Here is a 14,372-nt window from a genome sequence, read left to right as displayed (position 1 = left end):
GTGTGTCTCCGCTGGGGGCTGGCGGCGCCGTGCGAGGGCAGGCCGGGCTGTCAGCTCTCGGGTGGTCGGTGTCGTCCCGCAGGCCCGCCACCCGCCCTTCAGGATGTCGTACATGTTGCCGCACTTGCACAACGGCTGGCAGGTGGACCAGGCCATCCTCTCGGAAGAGGACCGAGTCGTGGTCATCCGCTTTGGGCACGACTGGGACCCGACCTGCATGAAAATGGATGAAGTCTTATACAGCATTGCTGAGAAGGTACACTGGAGCTGTAACGTGAGACGGTCGCTTTCTGCGCTCAGTGTTTCAAATGGCGTATACGAAGCCTGAGGCAGGTTATAACTCGGTTTCTGGAGAAGTATTCCTGGTCTAGGAGGCAGCGAGAAAGCTGGCTGGTTTGCTTTCGTGAGTGCCTCCTAAAGTCATCGACTGTCCTGATGTTTGTGGTGTTTAATGGGGTGAAAAGAGTGTTGCGAGTTCTGAAATCAGAATCGTTGCCTGTTAATAATCCATCGTTTAATGAACATCAGCGTTCAAGCAGAAACAAGTGCTTGGTGGTAGGACTGCTGTGGCTCTAGGTAATGCAGCGCTGTCACAGAATGTCACATCAGAATGTAGAGTAGCTTCCGATTTCCATTTGAATAACTTGTAAAGTTACTTTCATTTTGACTCTTAAAAATGGTAAGATCCTAAAATGTACAGGACGGTGTTGATTAATATATCAGTAATATTCCTCGTGGAGACAGATGACATTCCATTGAATTGCATGGCCTGAATTAAATTTTAGGAGCCAAGCTCTGAAGCTGTTTTCAGATGGAAACTCAATGCCTGCTGACAGCTGGTCACTCACTTAATAAAGATAGATTCTGAAGAAAAAATAGACTGTTAACATATGCAATCACCTATAATTTATCTTTTCATGTATTTGGTAAAGGTTTTGTGTAGTGATAGATGTAGAAAATTGACAGCTCTTCTTTAAATGAGCCACATAGAAAATGAAGCAAAAAAATCTGATCCAGAAATGGTAACTTGGGTAGGAACAGGAGTCGGTTATCTTCATGTAAAATTGTGTGCATACTGCATAACTTAATACAGAGTTCTTTTCTTGGTGTACTCCTTTCTCTTTTAATGTTATCTTAAACCAAATGAACTTCTGTCTCTAAAATCCCTACAATGAAAGATCTATACCTATAGCCAAATATTGAGACGTAATGGAATACAGTAAGGAATTGTGACATGGTTTAACTTAGTAATTTTGTGTTTAAGGTGGTGGGACTGTTATGCTCAGATACTGTTAGTATCAACTTTTGGCAGGATGCTTGGCAATTTGGCAGACGTATTGGCAGTTAATGGTGACTGGGGAAAGAAAGAACAATGTAACTTCTTACTTAAAAATCTCCCTCTGCAGAAATGGCAGATTAAAGGGGGAGATCCTTCCTCATCCTCTTGCTTACAAGCCATGTTTGGATCTCTGCTGTTTTAAAGAGTGAGTAAAAGTTCAAATTGTACAGGTGTTTATACTAGAGAGTAATACAGAATGTTAACATGCTGTAATTGCATGCTACATTTGAAGAAAATGTAGCCATATTTTACATTTGATACCATGGTGCAATATTATTTTAGTCTGCAGCGTATTTTTGGGTAGCAGTAGTATTCATCTGTACTTTATAATAGGAAAACAGGATTTTTTCGGTTTGAATCTTTTGGGGGAAAAAGAAACTAGAACACTATATGAAAATACAAAGCAGATTATTTTCACTGAAATGTACTCCACTTACAGTTGACTGGTTTTTCTCCCCAGTGTTACATGAAAAAGCAGCCATTTCAAAACAAATGATGATTGTAAGATGTTAGATTTTTGCTTTGTCAGGGTTTCAACCAAACATCTAAGAATTGAGTTTCATAAAATTCCTCTGGAACACCTTTTTTAAAAATAGACTTGTTTTGTTTTGTTTTTTTTTTTTTAAAGGAGGTTCACAATTATAAAAACCCATCCCCTGAAATGCAGGGCTTTGGCTGCTAAATTACTTTAATACCCCTTTTTTAAGAAATATTTTAAAACCATTATTTGTCTGAGACTGAATACTGTAAATCAGATAACCTCTTGTGAAACCAGGTCACTTTAACCAATAGGTTGTATTGGGTCAATGTGGGTTTAGGGACGATTGTTCAAATGTTTTGCATTTATTTAACCGTAATCAGAAGTGTGAATAGCTGTGGCTTTTGCTCAAAGGTTAGCTGTACCTCTGCCTTTCTGTTAAGGTTACATGAAAAGTGAGAGAAGAAAAGAAAGGGGGGGGGGGGCGGGGTAAGAAGGAGCTATAAAAAAACCATACTGGTATTGTAGTTACTGGTGTTTGTAATTAAAGTTGAGCAAAGCTAATCCATGTCTATAGTTTTCAGAATTGTTGGCTGTAAGTATTGCTATGAGCAGTATAATGTTTTTCTCTTTTCTCCTATAAATTTATCACCTAAGCTTACAGCACAATTAGCAAGAAAAAAAATTCAAATAAGTATTGACAGTACAGACTCTGAAGTTTGTACTTACTGTGTTTGCAGCCTCTTTCAGTTCAGTAATGCAAGTCTGCTAGCTGCCTTCAACTTGAATGATTTGTTGCAAAAGCTCCTCTCAGTTCCTGTATTTTTTTTTTCCTGTGATTTCCTTGTCCATAAAGACATCTAAACATAAAAAACATTGTCTAGAAACTGGTTAGGAAGATGAGAAGATGGAATCTGAGATCTTGTCTCAGATTTCCTTAGGTATTTGCTGTATGGACTTTGGGCCATAAGGTAATGTGTGGCTGTGAGATTTGCTTCTTAAAGGGAGCTGAAATCTTAACAAAAAAAAAGAAGAGTATTACTTACCCCTAACAGAAATTTAAAGAAACTTCACGATTATTGCCGTTGTTCTTAGTCATTGATCATATTGTTGTGGCAATCTCATCTTGTAGGAATGCATGAATTTTTTTTGGAATGACATTGTTAATGAAGAAAGTCAGGAGGGAGAACTTTGGAGGACAAATGAGATTTATTTCATCTGGCATATGATTTTTCCTACATCTGTGTTTCCTATTTACCAGCTAAGTGTGTGGTCTTGATCAAGATAGGATACAGAATCTGTATCTGATGTTAAAGGTCCTGTAGATTCCTCTGCTTTATAGTCTTGAGCCATTCCGTTTAAAGATTTAATAGTAGTCCACCCAAGCAGATACAGTTCTGTGAAGTATTAAAATAGCCTGTAACTGTGGCTAGGCAATAATGTACTTTTGGTTTTTGTATATGCACGTTGAGTAACGTAGACTAATCTGTGAAGCTACAGTAATTAAGGCGGGGGGGGACCCCAACCAAAATGGATGCCCAACCCATGAAAGTAAGTCTGATAAAATTTTGAATCCATGCTGCTGTTTGACTTTTAGTTTCCTACTCCATTCTGTCCCCATGGACAGCAGCTACAATGGCCTGGTAAAACAGAGAAAGCTTTGAATTGAAAGATGGATAAAGGAAGTCAGAGTGTCAGAAATAAATACTTTCAAAAGTTAGTATCTGTCTTGTTTTTCTGCTGAAAATGTTTTTATCTTCAGGTGTTGAACAAGTGTGGACCTATCCAAAAGGAGGTCTATCACTAGAGGGTTTCCACCCCACCCCACCCCCCCCCGAAAGCAGCTGACTTACTGCAACAAATTTACTATATTTTAGTGTATGTTATGAGGTTAAGTACTTTCAGAATAAATTTGTGTTATGTATTCAACTTCTAAAATACCACAAAGTTTTTTGCCTATTGTCTGGACAGTAAAATTTTGGTTTACATTAACAATCTCAATGTAGTCTCAATTGTTTCAACTGCAACTGCTTTTATTTAGTGTGGTTTGTTTGCTCAGAGTTGTATTTAATTCTTGTTCTGAAGTATCCATACTGTATCCCCAGTTATAAGTCAAAAGCCAGAAAAAAAAACTTCTTGGCAACCACTGCCTTGAAATGATAGCGAAGCTTGTTCTATATCGGAATGTAGTTTTTGAACTGACAACTCTGTCTGGGGGATGGATTCACGTCCCAATGGATAGGGATTGGTTTGTCTCCATAGACTTACTAGCTCAAGTATAGATCAACTCCTGCATCCGTACCAGCCTGAATCCAGAAATACTTCAATTGCTTTTGCTTAAAATGAAGCCTGAGCTAAAGCCTTGTGAATTAGAGCTGGCTGTGTGTGAAGCCAGCTCAGATGCTGCTCTGTACTGCTGTGAAACTGGCTCTGTACTGCTGTATTCCAATACTGTGTTTGAGACGGTAAGTGCTTCTTCAGGCTGTAAAACTGGGCAATACTGTGCGGAGAGAGACACATTTGATTAGTTCTGCAGGGCTCATCTTGTGTTGAAATAAAATGCCTCTCAGTGACAAGCCTGCCCAGTCTGGCATGGCCACTAAACGGTAGATATTATGGCCACTGCAGTGCTTCTGCATCACCCTTTCCATATTTAGCCTCTTACCCATGTTTTTATCTAGTTCATTCTTAGGCCTGAATCCCAACCTCCTGCTGCTATGTAGATTGGAGTGTTGCATGGCAAGGCCCATGTCATGGGCAACCTTGGCAGCCAGTGTCCAAACTCAACAAAACACATCCTTATTCAGTGCACTTGCAAGCTAAGTGGTTTTGGAGCGGTAATCTTGTCAGATTTGAAATTAAGAAAGCAAGGGGGAAAGAACAGAGCCACTTTTAAAGTTCTGAATTCAAATTTGAGAGTCCGTATCTAGCTCTGAGGTCTGCTTTAGGCTTCATAGAAGCTTTTGAGCAGGTGACTGTCATCAGTTTCACTTCTATAAAGTAGGTAGCTGTGCTTTCATTCCCATGTAGGAGAAGGAAGATTCAGTTAATGTCTGAGATACCTGGATTGCGGTGATAACTTGCATATATGCTGTGCAAAGGTGATTTGAGTGATCCAGTCCTTTTGAGTAAGATATATGCAATAACTTATTTAAGACTTGAATAGTATCTGACCTTCAGAAGATAAGCTAATGCATTCGTTAACTCTGGTTCCGTTTTCTAAAATCTCAGGCTGTTGATGTTCATTGCTAGTGACAAGCATTTCTGGTTCTCCAACAGCTCAACTAAATTAAATGTATATAATGTCAAACTAACTTTAAAAGTTTTGTTGTTCCAGTACTGTGTGGAGTACATAGTTCTTGGAAGTAAAATTTTGTTTTAGCAGTGTTTTTGTAGTGGTCTGCTGGTGTGACATACAATCTCCTTGCACTAATCTTTCAGTGAACAAAGCAGGTCCTAAGAATGTTGTATTAATGCTTGGTTTAACTTAAAAACATTTTCTAATCTCCAAATTAAACACTTGTTCAAAGATTATGTTTAGTTTGTCGGAATTGCAGAATGTGGTGTAGAAATTTCCCCACATGGCGAAGCTGTGCTGCTGATGCTAAAAATGTCAGCAGGATGGAAGAAGAAATGATAGGAGAAAACGAAAATGGCTCTTCAGGTTTTGTTTTGTTGTTTTTTTTAAAAAACAAACAAACAATTGTCTCATGCCTCCTAAGGCTAACCAGGGAGTAACTTCAGTCACTTCTCAGCTAAATTGTTGACTCTGAACATCCCATTAAGTTCCTTAGAAACCTTTCATATAAAATTGAAATGGGCATGAATGGTCACTTCAGAGGGCATTAGAGTTTGATATTATGACTAACTTGGGTTTTCAAGGCTTTACCTCTTGCCTGTTTTGAAACATGGCTTAAATGGGATGTTTTCATTAGATTGTTGACAGAGTCTAGGATTGTAACTGGCTCCATAAAAGCACAGTAAAAACTATTTAAATGCTGTTTCACTCCAGAAGAAATTTTACTTTCTTCCCTGCCAATACTTATTTACATTTCTGAAGTGTGATTATTTTTTATAATTTAGAAACTGTCTTGAAGCAGAAATTTACTGTGTGCGTCTGCTCTTTTGTAAACAAACATTTCCTCACTTTCTCAATTAAAGTGCCCACTAGGATATTTAAGTACAGGGTACACTATATATAATATTTTTCTGGTACAGTCTAATCCTGTTTTGTGGACTAAAATAAAACATCTTTATATCAAGCAGAAATTATACTCATTGTAGCATTTCTAGATGTTTGGTAGCAAAATTAACAAGTGGGAAGTACTGCGACAAACAGTGAGTTTGTCGTAAATCTTAGACCACATGTGTTACCTTAGACTGGTAATCTTGCGTAGTCAAATGGGAAGGAACAAAATTGTATTTGTATGTAAGTAAGGATGGGGGTCAAGGTTGTGTGTTCATGGTATAATGCATGAGTATTTGATAATATACCTTACAGTTAAAGGTTTGTGTAATTTAGATGCCTACTGACATATTTTAATGCGTGTGTGTGTAACTGCTACTGTACATGTATGAGCTAAGTTTGGAAACTAAAACATCCCCTAATTCTACTTAAGGTGAAATATGCTACGTCTAGGAAACAAAAATGTGACATGGTTTTCTTTCAGGAATGAAGACATTAACTATGACATTAAAGGTGAGGGATTCTTTTGCATTTAATTCAGTAACTGTGAAGTGAAAGCCTATTGTACCGGAATTGCCCAGAGAATAGCTTCTCATCAAGGTCTTTTTTTCATTATCAATTAAATTTTTAAGCTCCTGTTTTAGCTCTATACCTCTCAAAAAAGCTATCAGTTTTTCTTATTATCAGTTTTATTTTCATTTAATGAGCCTTGTTAAACAAATTAGATGGTTTAGAGGGGAAGAACACTTGGAGGCATGCACCAGGGCATTTTTAGATCGTTAGTTTTCTGAAGTCTATAAGCAGCTGATGACAGAGGCAAAATGTGTCAGCTTGGCTTGCACAAAGCAGTTACTCATTTAGAGCTGTGCACATCACTGTGAGGTCTCAGTTGCATATAAAGGGCATTTGGTTCTCTGGATGTTGATTTAGCATAGTATCTTTCCAGTTGATACTGGATGTGAAATGAGCATCTTGGCTATTTTTAAAAATATTTTCCATGATAATTCGTCGTTGTGGTTAAAAATAATGGCAAGACTGTTTACTGTGATTTTATGACTTAATATTTTGGAAAATAAATGTTGCAATAATGAAAGCTTATGCCTTTTAATTGGTAATACAAATAATCAAGGGCTTGGTAATATATATTGCTTTTATAATTCCTGTTTTCTTCTGTTCAGGTAAAAAACTTTGCTGTTATTTATCTTGTGGATATCACTGAAGTACCAGACTTCAACAAGATGTACGAGTTGTACGATCCCTGTACCGTCATGTTTTTCTTCAGGTACATGATGGTTCTAGAATGTAACTCAGCTAAATTTTTTGTGTGTCAAATACAGTGTCTCAGTAGATCATTTCTAAATGCATGTTAGCATACTGATGCTTGTCTTTTCATTGCTCTACAAAAGAATAAACTGATTAAATAGGAAAATGGCTTGTTTTCCAAGTAGCTGTTTTGATAATAGAGTAAAAATTAGTGATAGTGAAAACTGTTTTTATTATCCATTGTCTTTAGTTTTAAATCTGAAACTCCCTATATAGAATATTGCAGTAATACAGCAGCCAAGCTTGTCAAACTTGCTTTAAAGATATACTCAAAGTATTAAGTTTTTTTGGAGCTAAGGTGTCTACATTGATGAGCTAAAATGTGCTACTGGCAAGCGTGGAACTCCGTCTGGTGTTAGACAGTAGTGGGAAAGAAATACAAACAATGAGGAATATGCTGAAGGATAATTGTACTGAGTAGCAATCTTGGGGGCATGTTTGCAGTGTTTGTTCTAGCTTTAGAAATAGGCAGTAAAATGTCAACTTTAGTGGCAGGAGTGGGTACTCTTTCTTTGAGGCGTATTTTGCAAGCCTGTTTATGTTATAAGGGCTTCTTTTGAATCCTACAAAGCATTCTTGTGGGGGATATAAAGTTTCTTTCTGAGTTATAATACCATATTAACTTGTCTGGTTTTTTTTCTCTCCCTTTAAAGAAACAAACACATCATGATTGATTTAGGTACAGGTAATAACAACAAGATCAACTGGGCAATGGAAGATAAGCAAGAGATGATTGACATTATAGAAACTGTTTATAGAGGAGCCCGCAAAGGTCGAGGTTTGGTGGTATCGCCAAAAGATTATTCCACTAAATACAGATACTGACATTTCTTTGGGGCTGCCTTTTTTTTAACCCTATGTCCACTTAAATTTATTGTTGTGTACATATATATATAAAAAACAAAAAAAACCCTACAAATCCTTCAACTTCGAGCATATTTTGAATTATTTAAAAGGTTTGAATTCCGTTTGGAAAAGTAAAAGACACAAAGCCTGGAACTGTCTGACTGCAGTTATACTAGAGATTAATTTTGGATTGTTTTTTTATTTTTATTTTTTAAAGACTTTGTGTTGTCCTTTGGGCATGATGTATTTTTGTACACAAAAAGCCTGTTTGCAGAAAAACTTTTCAACTGTTTCTGTTTGCTTTTGTTACACAAATATGTGGGAAAACTATACGATAGCTTTTTTAAAAGAATAAAATGAGTTTCACTTATTTACCTCAATTTTCTTTAGATAATTAAATTTGAGAATGAAAACAAATGTAATTGGATGCAAAGTCGTCATGTTGAAGATGAAGGCTTATCACTTCTGTCAGGATTTCCTTGCATAGTATCTTGGTGTTCTGTATCCACTAAAAATAGGAAGAAAACACTAAAGTGCATTTATTAATATTTAGCAGAACTTGGAGAAAATACCTTCCATGACTTCCCTCCCCAACAAGTTAATTGACTTGTGGCGATGGACTTCTTTTTCACGGTGATTATGCACACAGTACTCAGTCTGAAGTACTTAGTAGATTCTGCAGTGCCAAAGGGTAATTGGAGTTCTGGAGCTGGCTGCACAGTCAACAGTTGAAGAAAGGATGAGCTGCGCTTTCTCTCATTTGACCTCCAGTTTGCCTAAAGGTATACTAAAATGCACATATACTCATGAGACTTGGATTGGATTCCACTGTGGCATGGCTTTTGAAGTTTCCATTTGCGTTTCTGACAACTTTTGTTCTGCAGTAATGGAGCCAGTGTTGTGTGGGTTTTTGGTTTTGTTTTTTTTTTTTAAACTGACACATGCATATTTACAGGATTAAGAAAAAACAAGCCAGACTACGCAGAGAGGAGATACCTGTACTTCTGGTCCAGTTTGTCACAAGACAAAGTGGAATATGCTTTTTTACCATCTGGGTGTTTTAGAGGATTTAGAATGAGTAAAGAAAGTAAAATTAAATTGACCTGGTTTACAGTGGTTATTAATTATGGAATAATTTATGTTGGAAGGGACCATTGGAGGTCTAGTCCAGCCTCCCAAAGTAGGTCCCACTTGATCAGGTTGCTCAGGACTGTCCAGTGTTGAGTATTGGCCCTTTTGGCAGGAAAGATTTTGTTTGAAACTTAACAGGAACCTCTTACAACAAATGCAGAAATTGAAGCATTACCAGGTAAATAGAATACCTCAGCTAATGAAGGATAAATATGCTTTTTAAAACTTTGGCAGGTGTTAAACTTGTCATCCAGCTAATGAAGGATAAATATGCTTTTTAAAACTTTGGCAGGTGTTAATACTTGTCATCTCTTACAGATTCTTCAGCAATTAATATCAATTATCATTTAATTACCAATTGTCAATTAATATCATTGATTAATATAAAGAAAACATGCTAATCAATGCTTTAATCAGTGTAGATTTGCAAGCAATGTCAAACTGGGGGGAGAGGGTGCTATGCTAGAGGACAGGCTGGAGAAATGGGCCAACAGGAACCTCATGAAGTTCAAAGGCAAATGCCAAGCCTCGCCCCTAGGAGAGGGTAAGCTTATGCTGCGGTGCAGTTGTGAGGGGCTGGCTGGCATGCAGCTTCGCAGGAAAGGAGTGGGGTCTGGTGGAGGAGCTGAAAGTCAGCAGGGTGCCCTGGCAACAAAGGCTGCAGCCACACACTGCTCAGTATTAGCACCAGCAGAGCCAGCAGGTCATTCCCTTCTACTCAACTCCTGTCAGACCACACCCAGAATACTGTGTCTTTTTTGGGGCTCCCCAGTTCAAGAAATACATTGTTATGCGGCAGTTAAACAGAGAGCCACCAAGATACGGTGGAGCACAAAGCATACGAGGCTTTGAGAGAATTCTATTGGTTCAGCCTTAAGAAAAGGCTAAGGCTTGCTTTCTGGCTTACAACTACCCCATGGCTGAGCATGGGGAACAGTTAGACTCTTGTTGGAGGTGTTTTACACGAGAGAGCTAATAGACACAAGCCAGAAGACAGGAAATTCCAGCCAGATGCAAGGAACTCTTTTTTTCAACTATGAGGGTGCTCAAGCAGCAGAACAGGCTTTCCAGAAAGGCTGAGGAATCTCCATCCTTAGGGGTGAGGCTTGGCATTTGCCTTTGAACTTCATGAGGTTCCTGTTGGCCCATTTCTCCAGCCTGTCCTCTAGCATAGCACCCTCTCCCCCCAGTTTGACATTGCTTGCAAATCTACACTGATTAAAGCATTGATTAGCATGTTTTCTTTATATTAATCAATGATATTAATTGACAATTGGTAATTAAATGATAATTAATTGATATTAATTGCTGAAAAATCTATAAGAGATGACAAGTATTAACACCTGCCAAAGTTTTAAAAAGCATATTTATCCTTCATGAGGTGAGGTATTCTATTTACCTGGTAATGCTTCAATTTCTGCATTTGTTGTAAGAGGTTCCGGTTTCAAACAAAATCTTTCCTGCCAGAAGGGCCAATGTTTTGGTGTACAAGAACCTTAAACTTAGTGGATGTCCTGTTATCCTGCATTAGCTGAGGTATTCTATTTACCTGGTAATGCTTCAATTTCTGCATTTGTTGTAAGAGGTTCCGGTTAAGTTTCAAACAAAATCTTTCCTGCCAGAAGGGCCAATGTTTTGGTGTACAAGAACCTTAAACTTAGTGCAGATGTCCTGTTTTCTTTGACTCTGGCACGTCTTGTTTGGGACATGTTTGGTAACTAGAATTCCTATCTATCTCAAAGTCTTTAGGCTCTTTCATCAAAATGGCTAATGTTGAAGAACTGAAATTGGCACAGTATGCATACCTGGATGATGTCACCTGTGCAGGTGTGCACAGCTTTGGGTGGGCTTGTGGAAAGAGTAACAGCTGAACAGCTGTAATCTCTGCAAATACTGCCGTTGCTTTCAGTGCAGAACAGTTTATGTTCATTGGACCTATGAAGTTTTGCAAAGGCACCTTTGTAATAACGTCAAATAAGATGTTATTTTGTAATGTAAAAGATTTAAAGCAGCATCAAAATGGCACAAGCAAATGGAAAAGTTTTGTCATAGAAGGATCTTACTATTCTGAGAACATTTAAGTTAAAAAGGCAACAAAGAAATACGTTGAAAATTTTAATATTATTAAAATAAATGACATACATTTTCATACATTGAAAAAGTTTGCGACTGGGTAAGTTCACTACATAGGATATAGTTTTCTGTCCAAAATAGTGGTTTTGCCTCCCCTGAAACTAGTAGTTCTTTCCCAATTACAGGAAATAGTGTCCCATTTAGACAAGTAAACCCAGCTTTCTACTTTTTTTCCTGGGGCAATAGTTTAAAAAAAATAAATAAATAAATTTGAGATTCTGTTGTGACATGATGCAAGTGTGTTTGTTTTCACTGACGCTTTTTGTGACTAGTGACACTGATTGTAAACTCCCAGATTCAACCTGAAACTAGTAGTTCTTTCCCAATTACAGGAAATAGTGTCCCATTTAGACAAGTAAACCCAGCTTTCTACTTTTTCTCCTTTTGAAATAGTTTAAAAAAAAAAAAAAATAAATTTGAGATTCTGTTGTGACATGATGCAAGTGTGTTTGTTTTCACTGACGCTTTTTGTGACTAGTGACACTGATTGTAAACTCCCAGATTCAGTGCGGTGCTGTTCTCCCTTTATCTTTCTTGGTCACGTCCTCATTTCAGTGCTGCAAAGAAACAGTGAATAAGTAGGTTAGTGGTTTAATTATTCATGAATGTGATTCAGCATAAAAATAGGAAGTTCTCTGTACAGTTAAATACATCTTCATGGATTGTCTTTCTGTATTTCTGAAAATTACTACATGGCTTATCACAAAAAAGGCATCAGAACGAATAGTTGCCTAAATTACTTCAATATATTTACAGGTGTTCCTGTCTTTCACTGGGTAGGCAGTCTCTAAATGACAAAAATAATTGATGTGTCTCAGTTTGAATCAGGAAAGCGTGTAACACCAGGAAGACGACATCACCCGCACCCACAGAACACGGAAGCAATGCTGTCTCGTAAATACCAAGAACACTGACTAAGGTATCCATCAGGACGGGGGGGTGGCATTTGCAACAGATAGCGATATAAAATCTCGCACGCAACCCTGAACCGTAGCATGATTTTATATTACAGAGTGTTTGACAATACTACTAAAAGTTATCCTTGCTCTTTCCATCCCCCATCTTACTGCTGCAAGAACAAAACAACTGCTGTGTGCGGGGTGAGTGTATCGAAGAGGCGTGCTCTGAGCCATGTTGGGAAGCTGAAGCAGGTTTAAAAGCAGATGTACATAAATTTTATACCAGTGAGAATTCTCAGTCAGCTAGGTTAGCACACCTGAGGGATGGAATGGTGGGCGGGAGTGCTTTAAGCCACACGCATTTTATTACAAATGTACAGCCTCAGTTTACATATTCAGAATTGGTTTGTGCTACCCCTTGTATGTGGCACTCGGTGGAACAGATGCATCAAGCTCCAGTTTTTCTTTAGAAAAACCGGTAGCATTCTTTGGCTCCTGGCAAAAAGAAATCCAAGGTCATTTTAAATATTTAAAAAAGAAATAATCTCAGTATACTCTATAAATCTGAGGAAATGCAGGTATGATAACTATATAAACAATATTTTCATGCTAGGTGCTGTCCATAGTGCAAAACTAAGTGGAAATACATACAGTGAAAATTAAGTTTCTTTACTCTCAACTCTTCATCGGTGTTTTCTATCCCAGCCTCTGTCATCAGGTCAGCAACATGCTTCTCAAGGTCATCAATGCGCTCGCCCATTTCTTCCAGTAAAAAGTTAAAGATAACTTAAGAATAATGTAACTTAATAGTTTTTTTCCTTCTGTGAGAATAACAAGAAGCTTTCTTCCAGGTGTCTCAGCCCCTTACTTAGTCTATGTTTAACGCAAGGTGAAGCATGCACAAAGTTGTATAGTTACAAGACAATCCCACTTTCTCTTGCAACAGAGAAGCATTCAAGTTGTAAATATTTTCAAATGCCTTCCTGCACGCCCATGAGTGAATTGGAGTATTTTCTGCGTAAGAGATTGTTTTCTTGCCGAGGAACTATTTTAGGTGATACCTACACAATCAGGTTACTAAAACATTCGGTGAAGCATGCACAAAGTTGTATAGTTACAAGACAATCCCACTTTCTCTTGCAACAGAGAAGCATTCAAGTTGTAAATATTTTCAAATGCCTTCCTGCACGCCCATGAGTGAATTGGAGTATTTTCTGCGTAAGAGATTGTTTTCTTGCCGAGGAACTATTTTAGGTGATACCTACACAATCAGGTTGCTAAAACATTCTTCTTCTCTTACACTAAAGCCGCCGCTTCCTGAAAGGTCAAGTTTCAGAAGAAAATGGAAAATTTAATAAATTCACAGTTTCAGAAAGCAGAGGTAGTTTCCGTAAATACATCTAATGAGAAAGCTCGGAGCCCCTTCAGGTCTTAATTTCTCTTTTTGAGGGCTCACCTTCCCACGCTCGGGAGGCTAACGGTTGCTTTTAAAGCAACGACATGCAGTGCTACACTGATTTCAGTGGCATTTTTGAAGATGGTTGCTTTTTTAATGTGCCTTCAGAATCTTTACGCATAATTTGTTGCGTATTTTACTTGAAAGCAAGAATTGCCGCACAGAGACCAGCTCACTGGGAGTTGATGCTACTTTTAGTAACACCTTTTTTTAGGATTTCCTTCTTAGTAAGGGAAAAATAAGCGGGCTTGGGGGGCAATTCACCTGTCTTTGCATCACAGGCGTTTAAGAACGTCAACCATTATAGCTTAATTTGATGTTTAGGAGAAAAGCGCATCCCGATGTTAAAAAGCAAAGCCCCTCGCTACATCAGCGCGCCGGGGGGACACCAAGCCCGGTCCAGCGGAGGAAGCGGGGCCGTAGAGCACGACGCCTCTCCCGCGGAGCTAGTGGCCCGGCTTCGGAAGAGGATATTTCTCAGCGTTATCTTTTCAGTCAGAGCTTGAAAATTCTCTTGCAGCTGATGCAGCAGATTTTCCGCCTGGGAGGAAAAAAAAAGAGAGAGAAGCAGGAGCCCGCGG

The 14,372-nt window shown here is 38.3% G+C and overlaps 2 protein-coding genes across 4 annotated transcripts; one reads left to right on the top strand and one right to left on the bottom strand.

Annotated features, from left to right (window-relative positions):
* The first annotated feature begins 26 nt into the window (after nucleotides 1-26).
* TXNL4A (thioredoxin like 4A) lies at nucleotides 27-8,540 on the top strand. 3 transcript variants are annotated; one of them, XM_019471505.1, is made up of 5 exons: nucleotides 168-256; nucleotides 1,407-1,484; nucleotides 6,488-6,516; nucleotides 7,182-7,285; nucleotides 7,980-8,540. In XM_019471505.1, exons 3-5 carry the CDS (start codon nucleotides 6,490-6,492, stop codon nucleotides 8,149-8,151), a joined length of 303 nt encoding a protein of 100 aa, XP_019327050.1. In that variant the 5' UTR covers nucleotides 168-256; nucleotides 1,407-1,484; nucleotides 6,488-6,489; the 3' UTR covers nucleotides 8,152-8,540. The 3 variants fall into 3 exon arrangements, with proteins under 3 accessions (XP_009275467.1, XP_019327050.1, XP_019327051.1); XM_019471506.1 differs by lacking the exon at nucleotides 6,488-6,516; XM_009277192.1 differs by lacking the exons at nucleotides 1,407-1,484; nucleotides 6,488-6,516 and having other exon boundaries at nucleotides 27-256.
* Nucleotides 8,541-11,865: 3,325 nt separating this feature from the next.
* Nucleotides 11,866-14,335, bottom strand: HSBP1L1 (heat shock factor binding protein 1 like 1; the record flags this gene model as incomplete). The annotated part of the gene is made up of 4 exons (XM_009277197.1): nucleotides 11,866-11,993; nucleotides 12,751-12,830; nucleotides 13,009-13,103; nucleotides 14,266-14,335. Coding segments are annotated over 4 exons (264 nt in total), but the record flags the coding sequence as incomplete, so codon positions are not given.
* Between the last annotated feature and the right edge of the window lie 37 nt (nucleotides 14,336-14,372).

This window comes from Aptenodytes forsteri, unplaced genomic scaffold, assembly GCF_000699145.1.
Source record: "Aptenodytes forsteri isolate BGI_AS27 unplaced genomic scaffold, ASM69914v1 Scaffold338, whole genome shotgun sequence".
Lineage (NCBI taxonomy): Eukaryota > Metazoa > Chordata > Aves > Sphenisciformes > Spheniscidae > Aptenodytes > Aptenodytes forsteri.
The sequence above is the reverse complement of the archived record's forward strand: the minus strand, read 5'-3'. Positions and strand labels throughout refer to the sequence as shown.

Coding starts and splice junctions, on each gene's coding strand:
- TXNL4A (XM_009277192.1), top strand. CDS start 104: ATGTCGTACATGTTGCCGCACTTGCACAACGGCTGGCAGGTGGACCAG. Junction 257..7,181: donor TATACAGCATTGCTGAGAAG/GTACACTGGAGC, acceptor TCTTCTGTTCAG/GTAAAAAACTTTGCTGTTAT. Junction 7,286..7,979: donor ACCGTCATGTTTTTCTTCAG/GTACATGATGGT, acceptor CTCCCTTTAAAG/AAACAAACACATCATGATTG.